This window comes from Akebia trifoliata, chromosome 1 (genome assembly GCF_017979445.1).
Source record: "Akebia trifoliata isolate Shusen 1 chromosome 1, ASM1797944v1, whole genome shotgun sequence".
Classification (NCBI taxonomy): domain Eukaryota; kingdom Viridiplantae; phylum Streptophyta; class Magnoliopsida; order Ranunculales; family Lardizabalaceae; genus Akebia; species Akebia trifoliata.
Genome location: NC_141375.1, coordinates 17713142 through 17735959, shown reverse-complemented (window position 1 = coordinate 17735959; position 22818 = coordinate 17713142). Strand labels below are relative to the sequence as shown.

General features: G+C 36.4%; 2 protein-coding genes across 2 annotated transcripts; both read left to right on the top strand.

Annotated features, from left to right (window-relative positions):
- The first annotated feature begins 3825 nt into the window (after nt 1-3825).
- LOC147410805 (putative glutathione S-transferase) lies at nt 3826-6390 on the top strand. Its single transcript, XM_086440280.1, has 2 exons — nt 3826-4290; nt 5901-6390. Exons 1-2 carry the CDS (start codon nt 3976-3978, stop codon nt 6243-6245), a joined length of 660 nt encoding a protein of 219 aa, XP_086296406.1. The 5' UTR covers nt 3826-3975; the 3' UTR covers nt 6246-6390.
- An 11375-nt stretch (nt 6391-17765) lies between these two features.
- Nucleotides 17766-20392, top strand: LOC147410804 (putative glutathione S-transferase parA). The gene is made up of 2 exons (XM_086446650.1): nt 17766-18365; nt 19981-20392. Exons 1-2 carry the CDS (start codon nt 18051-18053, stop codon nt 20323-20325), a joined length of 660 nt encoding a protein of 219 aa, XP_086302776.1. The 5' UTR covers nt 17766-18050; the 3' UTR covers nt 20326-20392.
- Nucleotides 20393-22818: the final 2426 nt, after the last annotated feature.

The following is a 22818-nucleotide window of genomic DNA, read 5'->3' as shown; positions in this document are numbered from 1 at the left end:
TCAAAACACGTTGTAGATATATGAGTATATGTGTACATGGAACCCTATATATATATATATATATATATATATCCCACCCAGAACGTGTACAACATTAAATAGCAACCTTTTAGTGCGTGCGTGGGTAAAACCCACACATGCATGAAGTCTCATGGGTTCTAAAGGAATTTAACCCATTGGTTGGAAAAACCTTTATGTGTGTGCGTATGATGCATGCAGGGGGAGGGGGGATATCAAAGATAAACCTCTTGTGAAAGGCCCACTTGGACATTTTATTTCAATTAATTTATCCATTGAGTTGAATCCAACGAGTTACAACTTGTGACTGTTCTAAGAAACACAAGTGGCGGTTGTTTTAACAGGGACATCCTCACAAGTTGTATGTTCGAACAGCCATAACCAAAAAATATTTTCTACAGACATTCAGTAGTTTGTCGACCTCTTCATTTACCCCCTGTCTTAGGTGTGGAGCTAATCTTCTCGGTTCTTGTTTCACATGACGGATTGTTGGATCTATGTTCAACTTGTGGCATGCAATTTGGGGATCAATACTTGACATATCTTCAAAGGACCAAGCGAATACGTCTTTATTGGCTCTCAAAAAGTGAATCAAATGCTCCCAATTTTCTGTGGTAGTAATTGCCCGATGAATGTCGTTTGTTACACGTACTTCCCGAGGTCTACTTCTTCTACATCCTCTATTACTTCCACTTTGCTCAATAATGGCTTATGTTGTAATTGCTATAACATACATCTTGAGGAGGCCCTTCTTTTCTTTTCTTTGATTTTACTCCCCCTAATCCTCTGCTTGTTTTTAGTGACGTCATGAAGCATCTCTGAGACATCTTCTGATCTCCCCGAATTTCCATGGTCGTTCCTAACTTGCAAATCTGCTTACCTGGTGATAGGTAGAAGGGACTGCTCTAAGGTTGTGGATCCATCTTCTTCTGAGTATAACGTCATACGTTGAGTCCGTGTTCACAATGATGAATCTGGTCATAACGACTTCGGGTTGTGCTGCGAAAAACAGAATTATCTCCCCAATTGAAGTAGTTGGTGAGCTATAAAATCCAAAGATTGTAAGTTGTGGAGGATCCAAACTATTTTTTATCCCCATTTTCTCTATTGCTGAAAAGAACAGGATGTCCATCGCATTGCCTATATTTATTAGTATCCTTTTTTGGTCCACATTCCCTACTGAAAGGGTAACTACCAACACATCAAAGTGAGGTGAGGCCACTTCCTCGAGATCCTCCTATTTGAATACTCTTGCCTTGTCTCCCTAGATTGATTTTGGTACCCATACTACGTTGACGCCCAAAGTCACTTGATTCACTTTGGCCTAATGCTAGACTTTCCACCATATTTCGAGTCTAATTCCTTGGAGGTCTCCCTGAGCTATATTCTTCGATTATTGTATGAACGATTCTTCATTCCGTTTGAGGTTGTTGATTACCTTCCCTTAGGGGAGGAGGCCGAGGTCGTCTCTCATATCTCGTGGTCGAGTCCTCCTTTTCTTAATTGCTGTCATATACCTTCTCAGCTTCCCTTCGTCCACCATATCCTGAATGATGTACCTAAGTTGGTAGCAATCATCAAGGTGATGATCCTTTGCTCGATGATATTCATAGTATGGTTTTCTCAACTTACCCTGATACTTATGCGGAGGCGGTACATAACTCGGATCATCTTGTATGTGCTTCAAGATCTTAGAAAGGCTCTCGTTCAGTGGTGTGTAAACTCGTCTAGTTTTCTATGTCGATTTAGCTCTCGTATCTCGATCCCTCTTCCGTCCTGATCTTTGTATGCTTGTTTGTTTCTCTACATGCACTAGCTCGGGCTCAATTGTGTTGGCGATGACGATTTGTGTTGTCTGGCCTTGCCCTTTCTTGGGCTTTTTTGCTAAGATACACTTTTCTGCCTTCACGTAGAGGTCTTCCAACCTAGTGGGCCTGGACTTTATCAAGGACTCGTGCAGCTTGGTCCCTAAGGTTATGCCCATCATGTACGCCATACAAACCAACTTCTCATCTGGATCTTGGATGACCAAAGCTTTGACTTGAATTGAGCTGTGAATGCTCGAATAGTCTCCTCCTTTTCCTGCTTTAAGTGTAAAAATACATTTACCCCAACCTTCTACATCCTATTGTGGATGATTTGTGTAATAAAGAGCTCCTCGATTTCAACAAAATTCCTAATCGAGCCTGAGGGGAGTCCTTGGAACCATGTGATTGCGCATTGCCTCAATATAGAGCAGAAGAGTTTACACATCAAGGCGTCATCCCCTTAGTACAAACCATTTGGTTCCGCTAGTGCAGCACATGTTCCAATGGGTCCTTGGTACCATCAAATACCTTGAACTTTGATAAGTGAAACACTTTGGGGAGATCCTTCGTCATGATCGCCTCCGAGAATGGAGTTCTTTTTAATTCATGGATCACATTTTGAGCAATTCTGCCAGTGTTTTTTCCCAAATGTTTTAATCATCTCTTCTATGCAGTAAATCCTCAACTTCATCCTTGGTTATAGGTTCTCGAGCCGTAGCGTTTCCGTCAGTAGCTACTATTTTCCTCGAGCCCACAATTTGATTTGGGTTTGTGCTTTTAGTCTCGTTAACCTAGGGGCCTCTCTCTTGGTCCTTATCCTCCAGATCTTGGTCATCTCCATCCTTTGTTCCTCTAGCTACCTGTTGGTGTAACTCATTGTTTTCATATTTTAGAGCTTATATTTCAACGTTCTATCTTTCAAGACCTGCCTGCATGTCCGCCCTCACTTGCACAAGCAATTGATGCATGGTCAACAAAGGATTTTGAGGAACACATTAGGAGCTTGAGGTGCACCTTCTTCGTTCTAGGTCTCTTCTTGCTTTGTTTTCACCATGATAATATTTTTTTCTTGTAATATTTCCAACGGACGATATTAAATTGTAGATGCAAAAACTTGCACTACTTTGAGATTTTTACGAACTACTTGATCTCTGCAACCTTCAAGCTCCTAGGTGTGCTTACAATACAACTTCTCCGGAATCCAAGTTAGGTTACATTTAAAAAGTAGCAGAGTACCAGTTGAAGCAAGTAAATCATACCTTTTGATGAGTTTGGCCATATATTTATAGGAGTAGATCTTTAGGATCTCCTTGATCATGTTTCTAATTTTGTCTTTATTTTAATTATGAGGTAGAATTAAATTTGAAATGTATCTAATCTAGATTATGTTTTTATTCATTCCTTTGATTTAGGAATTTTCCTTATCTGGAAAGAACCCTAATTTATTTGGTTACTAATAGATCGTAACTTCTCTCAGATCCCTGATATCTAGATTGTGTATCAAGGGAACTTGTTCCCTTGAGCTTGAATTATTACTTTGAAAATGTTGAATTCGGTTGGACCTCGTGATGTCACGTGTCATTATCTGATGTCTTAATAAAAAAATCCTCCACGGAAATCTTTCTAGATGCGAAGAAGAAGTGAGAGAGAGAGGAAGAAGAAGAAGAAAAATGATTCGATACCTTCAGGTGGATGATATAAGTAATTAGGTCATAGTATATTTAATAAGTGTGCCGATAGTTATTTTAAAGTTAAGGTGGATACGCTAGAAAGTAGGTGAATGAGTCATTTCGGCATCTGCAAATAGCTGCCCCTCCTGTAAAATGGTAGAAGCTGTCGTGGCGTATGTTCAAATCCTCCAATGAATGCGTTCCCGTATGGTTACAACTTACGACTTTAGTGTATTAGTAGGTGAAAAATCAAAAGGATTGGATTTTATATTCTGATGATGCAAGCAATGACATCCATCTTTATTTAACAGAGAAAAAAAAACACAAGTAAGCCCTCGCTCGCTTCACCTCTCCTGCTCTCCAGTCTCGACTCAAAACAGCTATAAAGACTCTTCTATCCAACAGAACACAGCACCACCACAAGTTCACAACTTCCGTTCTCTTTTTCTTCAACTTCTCCACTCCAAGCTTTGCAAAAAATGGCAGAAAATGTAGTTCTATTGGATTTCTTGCCTAGTCTTTTTGGCATGAGAGTGAGAATCGCATTGGCAGAGAAGGGGATCGAATACGAACACAAAGAAGAAAATCTTCGTGACAAGAGTGATCTTCTTTTGAAGATGAATCCAGTTCATAAGAAGATACCTGTTTTGATCCATAATGGGAAACCCATCTGCGAATCACTTGTAATTGTTCAGTATATCGACGAGGCTTGGAAGGAAAAATCTCCTTTATTTCCTAGTGATCCTCATCAGCGTGCCACAGCTAGATTCTGGGCTGATTATGTCGACAAGAAGGTCAGTTTTGCTAAAGAACTTCCTTTTTTTTTGTCAAAATAGTTCTATTAAATTTATCTTTTAGAAGCAACTGTAGTGTTATTTTTTTCACCAACATGGCACTCTTTTTATTGGTGAGAAAATGTTACAAGGTGCTAAAAAAACATGCTACAGTTGTTTGATCCACTCCCAATAAGATGAGAAGGGTAAAACATCTGCAAAAGCATGTAAGTTAGTTTTTTCAAGTTACAAAAATACCTTAGATCTTTGCCATTGTTACGATAAAAAGTGGGCATTGTTGATCTAAAAGAGTATTAAGCTATGTTTGGTAACACTTATGAAGACTGAAGTTTGGAGTCTAGAAGCATCTGAAGTCTGAAACTAGAAATCAGACTTCAGAAGTTTCATCCAACATCCCTCCATCGCTGGTTTAAAACTTCTGAATTTTGGTTCTGAAGTTTGAAATCTGAATAAAAACAAATGGAAATAAAGCTTCTAAAGGCTGAATTTTAAAAGTGGACCATCTCCCTTCAAACTTCAGAAGTGTTATCAAACACACACTTAGTTAATTTATTTCTTTTATTCACAAAATGCCATTGAACCATAGTTTTTAGAACTTGAAAACTCGACCCAACTTTTTTATTTTATTTTATCAAGTATAAAGGAAAACTTGACACAACTTGGATGCCCATTGAGTTGGGTCAAGTAAAAAAATATGAGTAATTTGGTTAAGCGACTAAAAATACACTTATATTCAACCTCTTGTCAAATGCCTTGATGTCTCTCCCCAAAACCAATTGTCTTTGACCTATCCTCCTTTTTCATTTTTAGGTCTATCTCATCTAACTATCATAGCTCACAAACAACATAGGACTTAAGGGAAAATAGAAGATACATGGGTAAAATAGTGTTTTCCTTAGATGGTTGAAGTTTATGGATTCAAGAGAATATTGAATAGATTTAAGTTTTTCGGTATAAAAATCAAAGATTTTCTTCAAGAGATTGAAGTCAATAGATTGAAGACGAAGTTGGAAAGGTTGAAGATGATGGATTGAAAATCAAGGGTTTTCTTCAAGATGTTGAAGTCAATGAATTGATCGAGGCTGAATTGATCATGGGCTGTGGGGGGAATCAAGGGTTTGTGATGGACTATTGTAAGAAAAATCAAGGATTTTGGAAAGAGTTTTTGTTGGGTACAGTTTTGACATGAGTCGGTAATTTGGTTCCAATGAGTTACATGACTGAGCTACCTCAAAAACTAATAGAGTTGAATTGACTTTATCGATTTTTGAGTCCACTAGAAAGGTTTTAAAGCTATGATTTGAGCTAAAATGGCTATATAATACAATACACCAATAGTAACTTTTAAGGTTTTAATACTCTCCTATCGAACATGGAGAGTCTGTAATGTAAAAAAGGTCTGATCGAAATATGATTGAGATGGTTCTTCTATCTTTCTTTTCCAAATACACACATGCACACACAAGCATTGCAATGGTTTTTTGACAGAGTCAAATTTGAAAATAGAATCCATGCGTAACAGTCCCTCCGGACCCTATCTTATTTGAAAATTGGTTTTTCTATTTTTGTTTCTTTTGTATTTGGTTTTCCTCTAAAATTTATCAAAATAGGTGTACCATTGTGGAAAGAAGATAACTATGACTAAAGGAGAAGAACAAGTGACCGCGAAGAAGGAATTTATAGAATGCTTGAAAGTGTTGGAAGGAGAGCTTGGGGAGAAGCCTTTCTTTGGGGGTGAGACCATTGGGTTGGTGGACGTAGCCTTCGTTCCCTTCTACAGCTGGTTTTACTCATACGAGACCTTTGGGAATTTCAATATAGAGGCAGAGTGCCCAACAATAATTGCGTGGGGCAAGAGATGCATGGAAAAGGAGAGTGTATCCAAGTCACTTCCAGATCCTCACAAGATCTACGAAATAATTTTGCAATTCAAGAAGACAATTGGGATTGAATAGAGTCTACCATCCATGTATTATGTGTATTTGAATGTTTTGTTAGAGGGCTTTTCATAGTTTTTGTTGCAATAAAGAACTAGAAATCTCTGTAATGCAAGTACGTGTTGCATTACCAAAAGGGAGACTACTACTTGTTTTTGTTCCATCTCTTACTCTTATGCTTGATTTTTCTTTTAGAAATGGTTTGCTGTGCTTAGTTTTAAGAGTTCAAATTTTGAGTTTTTGAGTATACTCTAATTAATTTGGTGCTTGCTTTTCTATAGGAATTTACCAACTCATGGACCAGAGATCTCAAACTTATCTTGCAGTACACCGTCGAAAATATTTACTGAATCATACTTTTAATTGTTGGGGTAATTATTTATTTTTTAAAAGGTAAAAAGTTATAAGGGGTAAAATTAAGATTTCATCAAACTAATTTTAGAGTTGTTTACAATCAATTTCTCATCTTAACCGTTTTAAAAAGACAACAATCACAAATTGGTTTTTTTACCAACTTTATAAATAATTTGAAAGTGTGATGTTTCAATAATAAATAAGATGAATTCATAGCATGTTTTTGGTAACTCGCCCGTTTGAAATCCGTATCACATCTTGTCTTGCTCCCCATAGATATTGAGTTGACGGAATCATCTCCTATTGAAAGAGACAAATTGTTAAAATCATTTAAATTAGATAGATAATTATAAATAAATAGAAGTCCTACATTCACTTTCATAAATATTTATTTTTATCTAAATGCTTTTTTTTCTTCTTTTCTTTCTTTTGAACTAATGGCATGGGGGCCTCTTAGAACACCTCTGACTAATCCTTGAGATGCAATAGGTAATGTTCGAGACAAATCCCTGAAGGTGGCCCTTAAGGAGGGATTAGAACTCAAGACCACAACTTCTTGAGCTGATCCTTGGGGTTCTATCAAAACGGTCAATTATATGGTATGGTCACATTTTCAAATTACTTATGTACCCTTCTTATGAATCTACAATCAACTCATGTTGTCCATGCTTGAGATAAAGACTTTCGATAAAAATAAAAATAATATAATAAGGACTTTTTTAACCTCAACACACTGCCAAGGCTCCCCACCAACTTGACTCTTTAGGATTTTTATTTTATTATAAAAAACACAGATTTCCTAGGGATCGATTCTGATCGTCTAGGTATCCACACACTTTCATAGGGACACATTTTTCTTAGGAATCACTAACATCCCACATTGATGGACTCATATGATAATGAGAGATTTATCAAGCAGCCTATCTATTGTCTTTTTATTACAAAAACTCCTTTGGATTTTTGACAGCTCCAAAGAAACCTTAATTTATCAAAGTTCGTTACTCAACAAATCTTATAAAGGGCTAACATTATTTTAAAAGATTAAATACCAATACATCATCAGTTTTTTTAAATCAAATATTTGTTATATCATTTTTATTCTCAACATTGTTTCACTCTCTCAAAACCATAGTTGGGGGGCCACATGACCACATTGACAATCAAACATCATAACCCTCCCCAGATTTCATTTTAAACTCATATTTTAAAAATAAATAAATAAAATAAAATAACATTTTAGAATTTGATGTATACTTCTAGGAGAGAGAATTGATGTTGACAGGAGAGTATATAATGGGTATTTGATCTAAATAAAAGGCGGCATTATATGTATTCAATCTTTTAAAATTGATTTAGGTCTCATTTCAAGGTTTTCGAAGGAACGCATTTGATAAAGTAAGGTCCTTGGCGTTGTTACAACTCCAAAGAAGCTTTTGTAACAAAAATGCAACTATGAGCCCCGCCAGATAAATATCTCAATAGTAATTGCTAAATCTAATATACAACAGTCTTCATAAAAAATAAAAACATGAGAGTAGATCCTCATTAGCTCATTTGTTCTGTAGCTCTTGTTCTACAGTCCACAAAACATCACATTGAAAAAAAATAATATCTTAGTATTCTTGTATTCATGGTTTAGATCAATTTTGAAAAAAAAAAAAAAAAAAATCTCAGATCAAGTGTTTGAAAATGGACCGACGCTAAACTCCTAAATTAAATGATTTGATGTAACCGTCTTGATGATGTGTTACATCCTCAACCATTGATAATGGGAGCAGATCATGGGTAAGCCCATGCGCATAAGAGGACCCATGAGCTCAAAGAAGGATTTGGGCCCCCATAATCTGAAATACCTTAGTGCCTGTGAGCGCATACGACGTACACACAGGGGGTGTAAATCTCTATCATTTGGCGTCATGCGAGTAAGCTCGAAAGAACAAACTTTGCTAGACCTATTGGCCTTTTCAACTTGTTGAGTTCTACTTTTGATTTTTGTAGATACGTGGGCTTCGAAACCTTTGGAGAGGTTTAAGTTCATCTACACGGGTTTTGGAGTCGTCACCATTTAATTAAAGTGTGAATGGACACTATATAAGATTTTTTAAAATCTATTTTTCTTGGCTTGTAGTAATTCACATCTCTAAAGGATAAGGGAAAATGGTCTGCCTAGAAAACTAAGGTAAGGAGGTTTGGTTGAGGGACAAGGAAGGTGTTAGGCACCTTGTCCCTCCCATCCTAAGATGATTACCAATAATTGACAAAATGCTAAGATCATAAAACTCTTTTTGGGGTTTTGAAAATAAAGGGACTTATAGAGAGAATTAGAAAGTAAAAGAACTGTAGTTTAATTTTAGGAAATGAAATATTTAAACTAATGAACAAACCAAAAATTAACGAAGGCTCTTGTTGGAATTTTTTGTAAGCTTAGGATTTTAGTGGAAATCTATATGAATTCTACCTTCTTGGATCCCAAGGCTCTTTTAGGAGGTTATGTGTTCACTTGGGAGCATCTTTTTGTTGGTTTAACCTTTATAAGGTGTCTATGAGTTGGACACCATCATAGAAAGACTAAGGACCTTATACATGAGTTGTGTCCCCTTTGAGATTGTTTTCTGTTAGTTTAGAGAGTTATGTGTAGATCTAGGTAAATCCCCATCTTTGACCCTTAACTACTTTAGAGAAATATATTGTGATGTGTGTACACATAGTGTATGCATGTACTGGACTTAGAAATAAAAGATTACCTCTAATGGGGGGTTATTCTCTAGTTCTTACGTCATTAGGAAATAAAATAAGAAAATGTCTATTTTAAATTTAAATTTGCAAGGAAAGTAAAGCACATTTAATTTAGAAATTTAAAGCTTGTAAAGAAACAAATAGCAATTACTCTAATGCTCTTAAGAGCTTAATGAGGGCTTATAAGGGGAGATTACCTTTAGGAGGTTTTACTTTCTACCCCAAAACATTAAATTAAAGAAGACTAATATCTATATTGTTAAAATTAAAGAAAGCTTAAAAGTAAATTTGCTTGAATGTAAATAAAGGAGTAGATAAAAGAGGGAGGTTTAGAAGGGAAACTTAAATAAGAAATATCAAAATATTACAACTACTTTCACCTTAGTATCTTCTTTTTCTTCTTTTTCCTTCTTGGTTAGAGCTTCTTGAAAGCACCCTCAATTCGGATCCGCTTTTGATTTTTGAGGTTTGGGAGTCGCCACTTAGTTATTATGGTCTAGGAACCGAACACTAACTCTAAAAGACAAATAATACTAATCTACGAAAGAAAATACGGGTCCGGGGATCACGTTACGGGGTTGGAAGGTGTTAGGCACCAACCTCACTCGACAAACACCGATTTCTACTAATTCCCAAATAAAACTACATTGCTAAAAAGACCTAAATAATAAAAAAATAAAAATATTTACCTTTACGAACGCAACGGTTTTTGTTCCCCCAGATTTGGCAAAGAGATCCCTTGATTAATATTTTTTGCTTTGTTATGTCATCGGATTTGCTTTAGATCTCTAAGACGAGGTACTTTATTCTTATATCTAAGTTTTTTTTTTGATTTTTTGAAGGATTTCTGGGTATTTTTGAAGAGCTTCTGGGTGTTTTTTGAGCTAAAGTTGAGGTATGGATGTTAAGTAAGGAGTTAGAGCTTCAAAATTAGGGTCTTGGGGAGGTTAAGGGAACTTTTTGACCTACTTTTTCTAGGATTTATTTTTTGATACGAAAATAGGTTGTAGGGACCCTTATTTATAGATTTTTTTAAGTGCTTTTTAGATAGAGTTAGTGTTTAATTAGAATTGTTTTAAATAGAGTTAGTATTTAATTAAAATTATTTTAAATAGAGTTAGTGTTTAATTATAATTGTTTTAAATAGAGTTATAGTTTGGTTTGAATTCTATTAGGGGGTTAGGGTTTGACTTTGGTCTTATTAGATTGATTAAGATTTTGACTTAAGACTCACTTGATTGACTTTACTTGAGGACTTTTACTTGATTGACTTTAATTGAGGATTTTGACTTGAGTCTTACTTGATTGACTTTAATTGTAGGATTTTGACTTGAGTCTTACTTGATTGATTTTAATTTTAATTAGGATTTCACTTTTAATTAATATTTTAATTATTAATTTTGAAATTTTTATTAGGTCAGGTAAAATTATTTGTTTTTAAAGTGAAAGAGTTTTCTTGACGGGGAGTCGGCATTAACATAGAGTTGGCATCAGCACTGGGCTGGCATCGACATGGAGTCGATGAAACATTTTGAAAAGGTAATTTCATTAGCACGGAGCTGACATCGACACGGTGTTGGTAAAATATTTTGAAAAAGTAATTACACTAGCACGGAACTGGCATCAACTCGGAGTCGGCATCAACACAGAGTTGGCATTAACACAGAGCTGGCATAGACATGGAGTCGGTAAACATTTTGAAAAAGGAATTTCATCAGCACGGAGCTGACATCAACACAGAGTCGGTTAAAATATTTTGAAAAAGAGAATTTCATCAGCACGAAACTGGCATCGACACGGAGTTGGTAAAATATTTAAAAAAAAGAATTACATCAACATGGAGCTGGCATCGACACAGAGTCGGTTAAAATATTTTGAAAAAGAGAATTTCATCAGCATGGAGTTGGCATTGACACAGAGTTGATAAAATCTTTTGAGAAAATAATTTCATCAATGCGGAGCTGGCATTGACACGGAGTTGGTAAAATATTTTTTTGAAAAACGAATTATCTCAATACGGAGTTAGCATCGATGCGGAGTCGGCATCAGCACGGAGTTGGTATCAACGTGGCGTTGATTTTAGCACGGAGCTGGCATCGACACGGAGTTTGTATAACATTGAGAAAAAAAAAACTACATCAGCATGGAGTTGGCATAGACACGGAGTCGGTATAACATTTTAAAAAAGTTGATTGCTGCAAACAAGTCAAGTTGAAAATATGTTTTTTTTTGTTAACCCTCAATCAAATTCTATGAAATCAATGCCAGCCAGTCAGATCTTCAGGGAAGAGGTGGTGGCGCACAATGACATTCTTAAATCACATCATTTCTTGGAATAGATATAGTCTATCCCCCTCCTATCAATAAGACAATATCTTTCTAGGCACCGACTTTGATCAAAGACTGCAATTAACGCTTTTAAAATTTTTTTTTTTTTAAATGATTGAATTCATTTGAGTTGATTGATCGATTGTTAGCCTTGTTAGATCATAGATAGATCATGTACTTGGTTCGATATGGGTCGTGGACCTAGTTGAAATGGATCTGGGCGTGGACCCAATTGAGGTAGATCTGGGTCGTAGACCCAGTTGAGATGGATCTAGGTCGTGGACCCAGTTGAGATGGATCTAGGTGTGGACGCAGTTGAAGTGGATCTGGGTCGTGGATCCAGTTGTAGTGGATCTGGGCGTGGACCCAGTTGAAGTAGATCTGGGTCGTAGACCCAGTTGAAATAGATCTAGGTCGTGGACCCAGTTGAGACGGATCTGGGTCGTGAACTTAGTTGAAATGGATTTGGGTCGTGGACTCATTTTGGATGGATATGGGTCATGGACCCATTTAAACGGATATGGGTTGTGAACTCATTTCGAAAGTGGATACAAGTGGTTGACCCATTTGATGGATATGGGTCGTAGACCCATTTTTAATGTTTTGTGATGGACAGTATCGGATTTGATTGTAGGCGAGGTTGATAGTATACCACGTTAGGTGGGGTCAACTTTGATCGATAGAATGTATGCGAGTTCTATTTTGATCAAACAAAGAAAAACGGTGATGAGTAGACCCTAAGCTTAATAAAAGGTGACCCATTTAAGCATTTTTAAGCTTTAAATATCAAAAGAAAAATAAACCCGAGAACAAAAGTTGTCAAGACTGATGTCGGGAACAAAATGAGTAAATATTTTTTTTCATCCGTATTTCAAGTACGGATGAGTATATTTCATGGCCATCCGTGCATGAAATACGGACCAGTACAAATTTTGACTAATTTTTTTATATTTTTATTTTAAAGTTTGTTAGTCCTAAATGAGGCACATTGCCTCTGGTTTTTGGCTTGGGCTAATAAAAAAAATACATTTTTCATTTTTTTGTTTTCTTTTGCTTTTTGATGATATGCATGAGTAAAAAAAAATTGAATTTTCCCCTCTTACCAAAGGGAAAAGTAAAGAAAGAGAAATACAACTAAGCTTATACAACTTGCCTTCTTGGGCTTACAACTTGGGTTTCGGGGCCTGACAAAAACTTCAAGCAAATACAACTTTGTTCAGGGGTCGATATGAACTTGATAAACACGTGTCCTAGCTCATCTAATCGGGCACATGCATGAGTCTAATAGGTGGCTTCACGGCTACCCGATCTTCAAACGTCGATGCATACCGAAGTATGCACGTCGTTGGTTGGTGATCGGATTTGATGTGTTCATCCCTGACACTTGAAATAACGACTCAAGCCGTAGAACTACTAGGCATCGGGGCTAAATATATTGAGGGTGGGGTGGTCGTGCAATGGGGCTATGCTCGCAAGTGCACGTGCATATTTTTTTCATTCATTTTTTTTATCGACCCCCTTACAAATATGCAATGAAAGCAAGAAAATAAATAAACATTACAATTTGTCACGTGTACATAAAAGAAATAACACAAATAAACAAACAATGTTAGCAAACAAAAAATAAAACCATTTTTATTTTTTATTTTTTTCAAGATGGCCGAGTTGACACGAGGGTAGAACCTTACTCCCCATATATATATATGGGGGTGGTTCAAGGGCCATATGTAAAAACATATGAAAAAACAATGGTTTTTCAAAATATGGGTTAGAGGTTTTGGATTGAGCTGATTGTTTGCAAGGATGGTCACTATGATGAGAAGATCATCCTCACAAAAAAACAGCTCAATCAGAAACTTCTAAATTCATCAAAAGTGATTTACAAATTAATGACAAAAATTGGTAAAAAATCGATGGTCCACATTCTAAATCACTTTTAATGGGGTCGGAAGTTTTAGATTAGACTAATTTTTTTTCCAGATGATCTTCCCATTATAGAAATCATCCTCACAAAAAATCAACTCAATTCGAAACTTCTAACCCATATTTTGAAATTTTATTAATGTTACATTGTTTTTACATATGTTTTTTCATATGTTCCTTGATCCGTTCCCATATATCGATCAGGATCCGTGTATACACATATCTACTCATATATTTACAATGGGTTTTGTCTTATGTGGGCTAAAAGTTTTGGATTGAATTGATTTTTGGCGAGGATGATCTCTATGACGAGGATATCATCCTCGCCAAAAATTAGCTAATTCCAAAACTTCTAACCACATCTTTATGAGTTGAAGAATCATGGACCGTCCATTTTTTTGTAAATTACTTTTGATGAGGTTAAAATTTATGGATTGAGCTGATTTTTGGTAAGGATGATCTCCTTATCATAGAGATCATCCTCACCAAAAATCAACTCAATCTGAAACTTTTAGCCACATAGGACAAAACACGTTGTAGATATATGAGTAGATATATGTGTACATGGAACCCGACCCGATATATATATATATCCAGAACGTGTACAACATTAAATAGCAACCTTTTAGTACGTGCGTGGGTAAAACTTACACATGCACGAAATCCCATGGATTCTAAAAGAATTTAGACCCATTGGTTGAAAAAACCTTTGTGTGTGTGTGCATACGATGCATGTGGGGGAGGGGGAGGGGGGGGGGTGTGGAAGGGGAGGATATCGAAGTTAAACCTCACGTGAAAGGCCCACTTCAATTAATTTATCCATTGAGTTGAACCCAACGAGTTACAACTTGTGATTGTTCTAAGAAACACAAGTGGCGGTTGTTTTAACAAGGACATCCTCACAAGTTGTATGTCCGAACAGCCACAACCAAAAAACATTGTCTACAATCATTTAGTAGTTTGCCGACCTCTTGATTTACCCCTTGTCGTAGGTGTGGAGCCAATCTTCTCGGTTTTTGTTTCACATGACGGATTGTTGGATCTATGTTCAGCTTGTGGCCTGCAATCTAGGGATCAATGCTTGACATATCTTCAAAAGACCAAGTGAATACGTCTTTATTGGCTATCAAAAAGTGAATCAAACGCTCCCAATTCTCCCTAGTAATAATCACTTGATGAATGTCGTTTGTTATATGTCCTCCCCGAGGTCTACTTCTTCTACATCCTCTATTGCTTCCACTTTGCTCGATAATGGCTCATGTTGTAATTGCTATAACCGACATCTTGAGGAGGCCCTTCTTTTCTTTCCCCCTGATCTTCTACTTGCTTTTAGTGATGTCATGAAGCATCTCTGAGACATCTTCTGATCTCCCTAAATTTCCATGGTCGTTCCCAACTTGAAAATTTTCTTTCCTGGTGATAGGTAGAAGGGACTGCTCTAAGGTTATGGATCCACCTTCTTCTGAGTATAACGTTATACGTTGAGTCCGTGTTCACAATGATGAATCTGGTCATGATGACCTCAGGTTGTGCTGCGACAAATAGAATTATCTCCCCAATTGAAGTAGTCGGTGAGCTATTAAATACAAAGATTGTAAGTTGGGGGGATCCAAACTATTTGTTATCCCCATTTTCTCTATTGCTGAAAAGAATAGGATGTCCATTGCATTGCCTACATTTATCAGTATCCTTTTTTGGTCCACGTTCCTTACTGAAAGGGTAACTACCAGCACATCAAAGTGAGGTGAGGCCATTTCCTCGAGATCCTCCTATGTTAATACTCTTGCCTTGTCTCCCTAGATTGATTTTGGTACCCGTACTACGTTGATGCCCAAAGTCACTTGATTCACTTTGCCCTCATGCCTGACTTTCTTCACCATATTTCAAGTCGAATTCCTTGGAGGTCTCCCTGAGCTATATTCTCCGATTATTGTATGAATGATTCTTCGTTTCGCTTGAGGTTGTTGATTACCTTCCTTTAGGGGAGGAGGCCGAGGTCATCTCTCATCTCGTGGTCGAGTCCTCATTTTCTTAATTGCTGTCATATACCTTCTCAGCTTCCCTTCGTCCACCATATCCTGAATGACCTAAGTTGGTAGCAATCATCAATATGATGATCCTTTACTTGATGATAATCATAGTATGGTTTTCCCAACTTACGCTAATACTCATGCAAAGGCGATACATAACTTGGATCATCTTGTATGTGCTTCAAGATCTTAGAAAGGCTCTCGTTTAGGGGTGTGTAAACTCATTTAGTTTTCTATGTCGATTTGGCTCTCGTATCCCAACCCCTCTTTTGTCTTGATCTTTGTACGCTTGTTAGTTTCTCTACATGTACTAGCTCGGGCTCAATTGTGCTGGCGAGGACGATTTGTCTTGTCTGGCCTTGCCCTTTCATGGGTTCTTTTGCTGATATACTTCTCTACTTTTACGTAGAGGTTTTCCAACCTGGTGGGCCTGGACTTTATCAAGGACTCGTGCAGCCTGGTCCTTAAGGTTACGCCCATCATGTACGCCATACAAACCAACTTCTCATCCGGATCTTGGACAACCAAAGCTTTGACTTGAATCGAGCTGTGAATGCTCGAATAGTCTCTTCTTACTCTTGCTTTAAGTGTAAAAATACGTTCACCCCAACCTTCTACATCATATTGTGGATGATTTGTGTAATAAAGAGTTCCTCGATTTTCACTAAATTCTTGACCAAGCTTGAGGGGAGTCCTTGGAACCATGCGATTGCGCGTTTCCTCAATATAGAGCAGAAAAGTTTGCACATCAAGGCGTCATCCCCTTGGTACAAACCATTTGGTTCCGCTAGTTCAGCACATGTTCCAATGGGTCCTTGGTACCATCAAATACCTTGAACTTTGATAAGTGAAACACTTTGGGGAGATCCTTCGTCATGATCGCCTCCGAGAATGGAGTTCTTTTTAATTCATGGATCACATTTTGAGCAATTCTGCCAGTGTTTTTTCCCAAATGTTTTAATCATCTCTTCTATGCAGTAAATCCTCAACTTAATCCTTGGTTATAAGTTCTCGAGCCGTGGCATTTTCGCCAGTAGCTACCATTTTCCTTGAGTCCACAAATTGATTTGGTTTTGTGCTTTTAGTCTCTTTAACCTAGGGGCCTCTCTCTTGGTTCTTATCCTCCAGATCTTGGTCACCTCCATCCTTTGTTCCTCCCGATACCTATTGGTGTAACTCATTTTCCTCATTTTTTAGAGCCTATATTTCAACGTATTGTCTTTCAAGACTTGCTTGCATGTCCGCCCGCACTTGCACAAGCAATTGATGCATGGTCGACAAAGGATTTTGAGGAACACATTAGGAGCTTGAGGTGCACCTTCTCCATTCTAGGTTTCTTGTTGCTTTGTTTTCACCATGATAATCATTTTCTTCTTGTAATATTTCCAACGGACAACGTCAAATTGTAGATGCAAAAACTTGCACTACCTCGAGATTTTTACGAACTACTTGATCTCTGCAACCTTCAAGCTCCTAGGTGTGCTTACAATACAACTTCTCCGAAGTCCAAGTTAGGTTAAATTTAAAAAGTAGCAGAGTAACAGTAGAAGCAAGTAAAATCATACCTTTTGATGAGTTTGGCCATATTATAGGGGTAGCTAGATCCTTAGGATCTCCTTGATTATGTTTCCAATTTTGTCTTTATATTTATTATGAGGTAGAATTAAATTTGAAATGTATCTAATCTAGATTATGTTTTTATTCATTCCTTCGATTTAGGAATTTTTCTTATCTGGAACGACCCTTAATTTATTTGGTTACTAATGGATCATAACTTCTCTCACATCCTTGATATCTAGATTGTGTATCAAGGGAACTTGTTCCCTCGGGCTTGAATTATTCCTTTGAAAATGTCGAATTCGGTTGAACCTCGTGATGTCTCGTGTCATTCTCTGACGTCTTAATAAAAAAATCCTCCACAGAAATCTTTCTAGACGCGAAGAAGAAGTGAGAGAGAGGAAGAAGAAGAAAAATGATTTGATTCCTTCAGGTGGATGATATAAGCAATTAGGTCGTAGTATGTTTAATAAGGGAGCCGATAGTTATTTTAAAGTTAAGGTGGATATGCTAGAAAGTAGGTGAACGAGTCATTTCGGCATCTGCAAATAGCTGCCCCTCCAGTAAAATGGTAGAAGCTGTTGTGCCGTATGTTGAAATCCTCCAATGAATGCGTTCCCATATCGTTACGAATTACGACTTTAGTGTATTAGTAGGTGAAAAATCAAAAGGATTGGATTTTATATTCTGATGATGCAAGCAATGACATCCATCTTTATTTAACAGAGAAAAAAAAAACACAAGTAAGCCCTCGCTCGCTTCACCTCTCCTGCTCTCCAGTCTCGACCCAAAACAGCTATAAGGACTCTTCTATCCAACACAACACAGCACCACCACAAATTCACAACTTCCCTTCTCTTTTTCTTCAACTTCTCCACTCCAAGCTTAGCAAAAAATGGCAGAAAATGTAGTTCTGTTTGACTTCTGGCCTAGTCTTTTTGGAATGAGAGTGAGAATCGCATTGGCTGAGAAGGGGATCGAATACGAACACAGAGAAGAAAATCTTCGTGACAAGAGTGATCTTCTTTTGAAGATGAATCCTGTTCATAAGAAGATACCTGTTTTGATCCACAAAGGGAAATCCATCTGCGAATCACTTGTAATTGTTCAGTATATCGACGAGGCTTGGAAGGAAAAATCTCCTTTATTGCCTAGTGATCCTCATCAGCGTGCCACAGCTAGATTCTGGGCTGACTATGTCGACAAGAATGTCAGTTTTGCTAAAGAACTTCCTTTTTTTTTCTGTCAAAATAGTTCTTTTAAATTTATCTTTTAGAAACAACTGTAGTGTTATTTTTTTCACCAACATGGCACTCTTTTTTTTAGGGAGAAAATGTTACAAGGTGCTAAAAAACATGCTACAGTTGTTTGATCCACTCCCAATAAGATGAGAAGGGTAAAACATCCGCAAAAACACGTAAGTTAGTTTTTTCAAGTTACAAAAATACCTTAGATCTTTGCCATTGTTACGATAAAAGGTGGGCATTGTTGATCTAGAAGAGAATAAGCTATGTTTGGTAACACTTTTGAAGACTGAAGTTTGGAGTCTAGAAGCATCTAAAGTCTGAAACTAGAAATCAGACTTCAGAAGTTTCATCCAGCATCCCTCCATCACTAGTTCAAAACTTCTGAATTTTGGTTCTGAAGTCTGAAATCTGAATCAAAACAAACGGAAATAAAGTTTCTAAAATCTGAATTTTAAAAGTGGACCACCTCCCTTCAGACTTCAGTAGTGTTATCAAACACACACTTAGTTAATTTATTTCTTTTATTCACAAAATGCCATTGAACAATAGTTTTTAGAACTTGAAAACTCGACCCAACCTTTTTTTTTATATCAAGTATAAAGGAAAACTTGACACAACTTAGATGCTCATTAAGTTGGGTCAAGTCAAAAAGTACGAGTAACTTGGTTTAGCGAATCAAAATACACTTATATTCAACCTCTTGTCAAATGCCTTGATGTCTCTCCCCAAAATCACTCGTCTTTGACCTATCCTCTTCTTCCACTTTTAGATCTATCTCATCTAACTATCATAGCTCACAAACAACATAGGATTTAAGGGAAAATAGAAGTTACTTGGGTAAAATAGTGTTTTCCTTAGATGGTTGCAGTTTATGGATTCAAGAGAAGATTGAATAGATTTAAGTTTTTCGGTATAAAAATCAAAGATTTTCTTCAAGAGATTGAAGTCAATAGATTGAAGACCAAGTTGGAAAGGTTGAAGATGATGGTTATTTGGATTGAAAATCAAGGGTTTTCTTCAAGATGTTGAAGTCAATGAATTGATCGAGGCTGAAGATAATGGATAATGGGGTGGGGGGAATCAAGGGTTTGTGATGGACTTTTGTAAGAAAAATCAAGGATTTTGGAAAGAGTGTTTGTTTGGTACAGTTTGACATGAGTCGGCAATTTGGTTCCAACGAGTTTCATGACTGAGCTACGTCAAAATCTAATAGAGTTGAATTGACTTGATCGATTTTTGAGTCCACTAGAAAAGTTTTAAAGCTATGATTTGAGCTAAAATGGCTCTATAATACAATACACCATAGTAACTTTTAAGGTTTTAATACTCTCCTATCGAACATGGAGAGTCGGTAATGTAAAAAAGGTCTGATCAAAATGTGATTGAGATGGTTCTTCTATCTTTCTTTTCCTAATACACTCATGCACGCACAAGCCTTACAATGGTTTTTTGCCAGAGTCAATTTTGAAAATAGAATCCATGCGTAACAGTCCCTCCGGACCCTATCTTATTTGAAAATTGGTTTTTCTATTTTTGTTTCTTTTGTATTTGGTTTTCCTCTAAAATTTATCAAAACAGGTGTACGATTGTGGAAAGAAAATAATTATGACTAAAGGAGAAGAACAAGAGACCGCAAAGAAGGAATTTATAGAATGCTTGAAATTGTTGGAAGGAGAGCTTGGGGAGAAGCCGTTCTTTGGGGGTGAGACTATTGGGTTGGAGGACGTGTCCTTCGTTCCCTTCTACAGCTGGTTTTACTCATACGAGACCTGTGGGAATTTCAATATAGAGGGAGAGTGCCCAACAATAATTGCGTGGGGCAAGAGATGCATGGAAAAGGAGAGTGTATCCAAGTCACTTCCAGATCCTCACAAGTTCTACGAATTAGTTTTGCAATTCAAGAAGACAATTGGGATTGAATAGAGTCTACCATCCATGTATTATGTGCATTTGAATGTTTTGTTAGGGGCTTTTCCTAGTTTTTGTTGCAATAAAGAGATAGAAATCTCTCTAATGCAACTACGTGTTGCATTACCAAAAGGGAGACTACTATTTGTTTTTGTTCCATCTCTTACTCTTATGTTTGATTTTTCTTATAGAAATGGTTTGCTGTGCTTAGTTTTAAGAGTTCAAATTTTGAGTTTTTGAGTATACTCTAATTTATTTGATGCTTGCTTTTCTATGGGAATTTACCAACTCATGGACCAGAGATCTCAAACTTATCTTGCAGTACACCTTCGAAAATATTTACTGAATCGTACTTTTAATTGTTGGGGTAATTATTTATTTTTTAAAAGGTAAAAAGTTATAGGGCGTGAAGTTAAGATTTCATCAAACTAATTTTAGAGTTGTTTACAATAATTTTCAATTTCTCATCTTAACCGTTTTAAAAAGACAACAATTTTTTACCAACTTTATAAATAATTTGAAAGTGTGATGTTTCAATAATAAATAAGATGAATTCATAGCATGTTTTTGGTAACTCATCCCTTTGAAATTCGTATCACATCTTGTCTTGCTCGCAATAGATATTTAGTTGACAGAATCATCTCATATTGAAAGAAACAAATTATTTAAATCATTTAAATTATATAGATCATTATAAATAATTATAAGTACTACATTCACTTTCATAAATATTTATTTTTATCGAAATGCTTTTTTTATTTTTATTTTCTTTCTTTTGAACTAAGGCAGCGGGGCCTCTTAGACCACCCGACTAATCCTCGAGATGCAATAGGTAAATGTTCGAGACATATCCCTAAAGGTGGCCCTTAAGGAGGGATTAGAACTCAAGACCACTACTTCCTGAGTCGTGGTGTTGGCCATCTCATCGATCCTTGGGGTTCTATCAAAACAGTCAATTATATGGTATGGTCACATTTTCAATTTACTTATATACCCTTCTTATGAATCAACAATCAATTCATGTTGTCCATGCTTGAGATAAAAGACTTTCGATAACAATAAAAATAATATAATAAGGACTTTTTTAACCTCTGTACACTGTCAAGGCTCCCCACCAATATGACTCTTAGGATTTTTATTTTATTTTAAAAAACACAGATTTCCAAGGGATTGATTCTGTTCATCTAGGTATCCACACACTTTCATAGGGATACATTTTTCTTAGGAATCACTAACATCCCACATTGATAGACAGCCTCAACCCAGTTTTTTTTCCAAATGATAATGAGAGATTTATCAAGCAGCCAATCTATTGTCTTTTTATTACAAAAACTCCTTTGGAGTCTTGACAACTACGAAGAAACCTTAATTTATCAAATTCGTCACTCAACAAATCTTACAAAGGGTTAACATCATTTTAAAAGATGAAATACCAATACATCCTCAGTTTTTTTTAAATCAAATATTTGTTATATCCTCTATATTCTCAACATTGTTTCACTTTCTCAAAACCATCGTTAGGGCCACATGACCACATTGACAATCAAATGTCATGACCCTCTCGAGATTTCATTGTAAATTCATATTTTAAAAATAAATAAATAAAATAAAATAAAATTTTAGAGTTTGATGTATAATTCTAGGAGAGAGAATTGACGTTGACAGGAGAGTATATAATGGGTATTTGATCTAAACAAAAGGGGGCATTATATGTATTCAATCTTTTAAATTGATTTAGATCTCATTTCAAGGTTTTCAGAGGAACGCATTTGATAAAGTAAGGTCCTTGGCGTTGTTACAACTCCAAAGAAGCTTTTGTAACAAAAATGCCACTGTGAGCCTTGCCAGATACATATCTCAATAGTAATTGCTAAATCTAATATACAACAATCTTCATAAAAAATAAAAACATGAGAGCGGATCCTCGTTAGTTCATTTGTCCTATAGCTCTTGTTCTACAGTCCACAAAACATCACATTGAAAAAAAATAATATCTTAGTATTCTTGTATTCATGGTTTAGATCAAATTAGAAAAAAAAAAAAAAAATCTCAGATCAAGTGTTTGAAAATAGACCCTCACTAAACTCCTAAATTAAATGACTTGATGTAACCGTCTTGATGATGTGTTATACCCTCAACCATTGATAATGGGAGCAAATCATCTGTAATGAGTTTCTCCGGTAGCCCTTATCAATGATTGAGGGTGTGCCACATCATTGAGGCGGTTACATCCAATTGTAAAATTTAGGAGTTCTTTGACCATCCATTTCAAACACTTGATTGGAATTTGAAAAATAAATTTTTTGATTAACTTTTTTAATCTAATCTAAACCATGAATCCAAGATGAATGTGTAGTTATTTTCTTCAATGTGATTTTCTATGGACCATAGAGCAAGAGCTATAGAATTCTACGGGAGAAACTCGGTACAGAGGATCCACTCCCGTTGATATTAGCTGTAGAAAGCTACGGGAAAAACGAGCTACAGAGATTTATCCACCAGACCTTA

Excerpts from the sequence above, each read along its gene's own strand:
- LOC147410805 (XM_086440280.1), top strand. The coding sequence starts at position 3,976 with ATGGCAGAAAATGTAGTTCTATTGGATTTCTTGCCTAGTCTTTTTGGC. Across the intron at positions 4,291-5,900 it reads CTGATTATGTCGACAAGAAG|GTGTACCATTGTGGAAAGAA; the intron begins GTCAGTTTTGCT and ends TTATCAAAATAG.
- LOC147410804 (XM_086446650.1), top strand. The coding sequence starts at position 18,051 with ATGGCAGAAAATGTAGTTCTGTTTGACTTCTGGCCTAGTCTTTTTGGA. Across the intron at positions 18,366-19,980 it reads CTGACTATGTCGACAAGAAT|GTGTACGATTGTGGAAAGAA; the intron begins GTCAGTTTTGCT and ends TTATCAAAACAG.